Here is a 6,000-nt window from a genome sequence, read left to right as displayed (position 1 = left end):
TAAAGACTGCTAAGAGCAAAGCATCTCATGCAAGTAGAGGTTCTGCAAGACAGCTCACCTTACTCCAGTGTGGTTTCTCTAAATTGTTCGAGACGAAGTATAAAGCAGGTGAAGATGACGATGACTGTGAAACCTCTGATGATGAACGTTCTAATGGACAGCCCACGTGCCATTCAGCAGACGTCAGAGATGATGTGATTGTTGGTTGTCGAAAAAATCAGGACTCCCGTGGTTCTTTAAAACACCAGAAAGAAGCTAGCACAGCAAATCCAAACGAAAAGTTTATTTTTGATAAAAGTGAGACTTTGAAGCAGAACACTTCTTTTCCTGATGACACAAAGTTTGGAAATACAATTGAGCACCAGAGTGTCACAGACTCGGAAGACAGTGACGTCATCTTGCCTACACAATATACAACTCAGAGATTCCCTAGGTGTAGTACAAGGTGCCAGCTACCCTGTGAAGGCTCTGAAGACTCTGAAACAGAAACTGCCAGAGGTATAAGAAATGATGACAATGATAGGGAAACCTTGGTCAGAGGAAATGAACCAATTTCCAAAACCTTCCGTCCCGAGAGCATGAAAAGGAGAGGCGCTGGCGATGTTAGTGATGAGTCCGATGACATTGAAATAGCCTCCAAGCCAAGAGTTCGAAAGCCAAGCGCTCCGAGGTCTCTGAGGCGTAACAAAGAAAAGGAATGCAGAAGCCAGCGTTACGGTTTTCATAAGGCAGTGGAGGAAGCAAACAAAGTGCATGCAACAAACTTGGATTGTAGCTCTCAGGTTATTGATGACTTTTCATCTTCAGATGATGATTTATCTGCCAGCCATATCAGTTCCCCTAAATCGAACTACAGAAAACAAATTGCAAGAGAGAGAATCCGTTTCTCTTCAAAGTTGCCCAGCCACAATAAGAAAACCACCACTTTTAGACCACGAAAACAAGTGCAATTTTCTGATGAGAAGGTTGTCCGTCAAGAGCAAATATATGAATCAGTGGACAAATTTTTAGGTAACTATATCCTGAAAACCTTTCTTTAAATGTTTACTTTGTGAAATCAAATAATTCTGTAAGCAATTCTTAATATCTTGTGAAATAGCTCTAAAATCAGGACACTACATTGAGACACAAATTAGAAAGGCAGGGGCAGGATAAAGGGAAGACCACCTGGGGCAAACAGGAGTTGGCCATCGACCCCAGAAGGTCTTCCATGTGCCCTGTTCAAGCCACATCCCACTTTCCCCATGAAGACTAACTATTCTGACTCAGCAATGGCTTCTGTACAGCTTTAAAGGTTTTATGACCCTAATATATATCCCTATGTATAAATATTATAGTTTAATCTCACCCATTAAAGAATATGTATTAGTCTCTTTTAATCTCTAGCATTCCTCTTTCATCCCTGCCATTTCTTTACAGTTTCTCTGAGGAACCCGCCTGTATAGAGATTTGTTTCAGTCCGAGTTTGCTGAGTTCATATTCTCAGAGCAGTCAAACATGTTTACCCTCTAATTTCCTGCAAATGGGCAGTTGTCTCCAGAGACTGGAGCAGACTCAGAATTGATCTCATTGATAAGACTGGAGGAGGCATAGAATGTTTGCTGGTCTCCTAATATAGTCTTAGCAGTCATAATATATAAGACCTATATGCTTTCTACTCATCCACAGTAGTAAGTTGGTGATATTTTCTATTTATCTTGTTTATTTTTAATTTATTAGACTACTTTATAAAGAGACATTTCCCCTCATCTATTATTCATACCTGGTGTAACACAGTCATATAGCAAAATCATAAAACATGTTTAATTACTTGGTGTAGCTACCAATGTTTAATATAATGACTTGACTCTCTATTACCCTTTGAGGCTGGTCTGCTTGGTTTTTAATATTAATATGAACTAATTTATTTAAACACATCTATTGGTTTTAATAAACGATAATTCATATAATTAACTAAGTTCATGGTCTCATCTTTGGCCAAGTGGCAATCTTTTAACATAATCTCTTTGGCTTATGAGACCTTTGGACAGGATACTAGTTTTCTTGGAACGTTTCTTTGCTATCCAGTATAGCTTACTGTCACTGGATCACCTCATACCTATTCTGTTCTAGACCTAGAATCAGTCATTTTCCCCCAGAAGTCTTAGTTTCTGTTAGTGAAGAAGAAGGGTATTTCAAGACCATAGTCTGGTGCTAGGAATGATGTTTGCTGCTGGCTTAATGGTTATTTTGGGATCCTTTCAGTGAGCAGATCGTATATATTTATATACAAACACATTGAGGTAAATCAAAAAAGTATTTCTGCAAAATCCTAGAACTGTGATGAAACAAAAATATCACAAGTGAAGCTATTGTTTCTCCACATGTCTTTCATTTCTCTAGCCCTCCCCTCAAAAGAATTGTGAATTCTTCAATTTACACCTCATCAAAATGGCAGTTTGAACATCTTTGAGGGACTCAAGTCTTGTTTGTTTTAAATGTTCTTTGCAGTTTGGGAACAATACGAAGTCTCGAGGAAAAATTCATCAGAACAGCTTTCGGGGTTTCTTTCTCACTGGTGCAGTTTTCATTTTTAAAAACTTCTTCACATTAAGCCCCTTTGATTGTCCGGTGTTCTTTGAGAAAATCCATCATGAGACATGTGTTTAGAGTACACCTGTGCATTAAGGGCTAGAATCCTAGTAACACTACTTTTGCTTTGAAAGATAAAAACAAATTTGAAATCACTTTTATTTTTTAACATGACAGTGGCACCAGAACTCCTTGTTGTTGTTTTTTCAGTTGTTTATTGGCAAATATTTCACATGCCATATAATTTAATTATTCAGTCAAAGGATGCAATCATCTGGTATCCTCTGTTTTAAGACCAAATTCATCTGACATCAGCAATGATATTTCTTGTTCTGTTTCTTCTTTTGAATCTCACTTTACCCTCTGGCAGGTCCCTGCCAATGTGACATACATTACATACTTAAGAAAGGATGACATCAAAGAGCTGAACACAAAAGAGCTGCTTGAGAAGACAAAGCCAAAATTATAATGAAATGTGCAAAACAACTAGAATTAGAGAGCCAAAAGGTAAGAACTTGCTCAGTATATCTGAAAATAAGCCAAGAAAAGTTCAAGCTCCGAGTTAAAATATTGAAAAAGTATATGGACAAAATATTGAATGATGCAGAAAGAAGCAAAAGAGGATGGAAAGAACACAGAGTCGCCGTACCGAAAAGAACTCGTCGACATCTGCTATTTCACGAGCAAGAACCGATGGTGCTAAAGGAAGAAATTCAAGCTGCACCAAAAGTGTTAGCCAAAAACAAGGATCCAGGAATTGGAATACCAATGGAAATATTTCAACAGGCTGGTGAAGCACTAGAAGCACTCAACTATGCCAGGAAATGTGGAAGGTAGCTCCTGGCCAACTGACTGGAAGAGATCGTATCTGTGCCCATTCCAAAGAAAGGTGACCCAACAGAATGCACACCTTACAGAACAATATCATTGATAGAACAGGCAAGTAAGATTTTTCTGATGATCATCTTAACAAGAGTTGCAGCCATACATTGACAGGGGCTGCCAGAGGTTTGGGCCAGTTTCAGAAGAGGACGTAGAACAATGGATATCTTTGCTGATGTCATATGGATGTTGGCTGAAAGCAGAGGATACCAGGCAGATGTTTACTTGGGCTTTATTGGCTATGCCAACGCACTTGACTATAGATCATAACAAACTGGATACCTTGAGAAGAATGGAAATTCCAGATCACGTCATTGTTCTCATTTGGAAGTTGAACATGGATAGTTGTGCGAACAGAACAAGGGAATACTGCATGGTTTAAAATCAGGAAAGGTGTACAACAGGGCTGTATTCTCTCACCATTCGTATTCAATCTGTATGCTGAGCAAATCATCAGAGAATGTTGGATTATATGAAGAATGTGGCATCAGGATTAGAGGAAGTCTAACAGTCTGCAATATGCAAATGACACAACATTGCTTGCTGAAAGCAGAAGGACTTGAAGAGCTTGCTGATGAAGATTGTAACCTTCAATATGGATTACAACTCAATGTAAGAAATACCAAACTCCTCACAACTGGACCAATAGGAAACATCGTGATAAATGGAGGAAAGATTGAAGTTGTCGAGGATTTTGTCTTCTTTGGATCCACGATCAATGCTCACAGAAGCAGCAATCCAGAGATCAAAAGATGGGTTGCGTTCATTAAATCTGTTTCACAAATTCTCTTTCGAGTATTGAGAAGCAAAGATGTTACTTTGAGGACTTTGGTGTGCCTGACCCAAGTCATGATATTTTCATTCACCTCATATGTATGTGAAAGTTGGACATCCAATAAAGAAGACTGAAGAAAAATCAGTGCATTTGAACTGTGGTGCTGAAGAAGAATATTAAGGATACCATGGACTGCTAAAAGCACAAATTGATCTGTCTTGGAAGAAGTGTGGGCAGAGTGCTCCTTAGTGCACTCTGAAGAAGAAAGATGACACTGTCTGCTATTGTAAAGATATGTAATTTTGGAACCCTATATAGAGTTGCCGGCTATGAACCAGAATCGACTTGAAGGCAAGGTAGTAGAAACTTCATCTTACTTTGTGGAGATATTTACACAATTTGTCTGAAGAGACCAGTCCCCGGAGAAGGACATTGTGTTTGATAAAGTGGGACTCTGAAGAAGATGAAGGTCCTCAGGGAAACGGATTGACATTGTGGCTACAGCAAGAGGATCAAGCATAGGAACAACTGTGAGGATGACAGAGGACCGGGCAGGGTTTCCTTCTGTTGTGCATCGGGTCGCTATGGGTTGGAACCAGCCAGATGGCACCTACCTACAACCTAACAGCAACATTAGACTTCTTCAACAGGGTTTTATGATTTACAGTCTTTGGGTCAAACGTTGGTATGCTTCTTCCATGTGCACTTATTTTCTGACTGACAAGCCTTTAGGACCCCAGATACTAGTATTCTTTCTGATAGCTGTGCAACATCTGGTTTCTTTCCCACACTTAATCGCAATACATTTTGACTTATACACATGTGTATAAGAGGGGGTATCCCCTTCCCCCCCAAAAAAACAAAACAAAACAGAAAAAAGGTTCACTGGGTGGACCTTTTGTAGTATTCATTTTTCCCACTAGGTGAGCAACTCGCTCTAAGTAAGTGCACTCAATGGTGTCACCTCGGAAGGTTCTCTGGTCACAGTGAACTTTTTTGTAAAAGCAGTTTTGCTCAACCCTTTTTTGTGTGTGTGATGGCTGATTTAAGAGAACAGCAGGCTGTGAAATTTTGTTTCCTGCTCAGGTAAAGTACCACAGAAACTATTGTGATGTTGAACTCAACTTAAAAGGACATCACTGTGGGAAAAACTCAAGGGTATGACTGGTTTTCTCGTTTCAAAAGAGGTGCAGTGTCGATTGATGACAGTGTCGTCTAGACATCCATCAACTTCCTGAACAGATGAAAATGCCGACAAAATTTGTGCACTTGTATCGAAGACCAACAACGGACCATTGACAAAATTGGGAGGTTATCTTGGAGCTCAGTTCAAATTTGAATGGAAGATTTGGGAACGAGAAGGATCGCTACAGAATTTGTGCCTCAGGTTCTGACTGACCAGGAAAAAGTGTGTCCATATGCTGTGCTTTGAAAGAACAGCTCCAAAGTGGCCCAGACATTTTTCCCCAAGGTCATTACAGATGATGATACATGGTGCTATTCTTACAAACCCAAAATCAAACATCAATCAAGCCATTAAACACCATCATCACCTTGACCAAAAAAAGCTCATCAGGTGAAATGAAAGATCAAGACAATGCTCATTTGTTTTTTTGATGTGAGGGAGATAGTGCCTTTGGAGTTTGTTCCACCAGCTCAAACTGCTAATCACGCTTTCCATTTAGAGGTTCTGAAAAGATTGTATAATAGTGTGCAACAAAAAAGGCCTGATTTTTGACAGACGGGGGACTGGTTTTGCCACCATGACAATG

The 6,000-nt window shown here is 39.5% G+C and overlaps 1 protein-coding gene across 1 annotated transcript in view; it reads left to right on the top strand.

Annotated features, from left to right (window-relative positions):
- The window catches only part of ERCC6L2 (ERCC excision repair 6 like 2), a 158,937-nt gene that overhangs the window by 95,107 nt on the left and 57,830 nt on the right, over positions 1–6,000 (top strand). Inside the window, 1 exon segment of the mRNA XM_045289426.1 lies at positions 6–1,011. Coding sequence (XP_045145361.1) covers positions 6–1,011 — 1,006 coding nt within the window.

The sequence above is a fragment of the Echinops telfairi genome, unplaced genomic scaffold (genome assembly GCF_000313985.2).
Source record: "Echinops telfairi isolate 266 unplaced genomic scaffold, ASM31398v2 ScPeMD7_27;HRSCAF=92, whole genome shotgun sequence".
Taxonomy (NCBI): domain Eukaryota; kingdom Metazoa; phylum Chordata; class Mammalia; order Afrosoricida; family Tenrecidae; genus Echinops; species Echinops telfairi.
The sequence above is the reverse complement of the archived record's forward strand: the minus strand, read 5'-3'. Positions and strand labels throughout refer to the sequence as shown.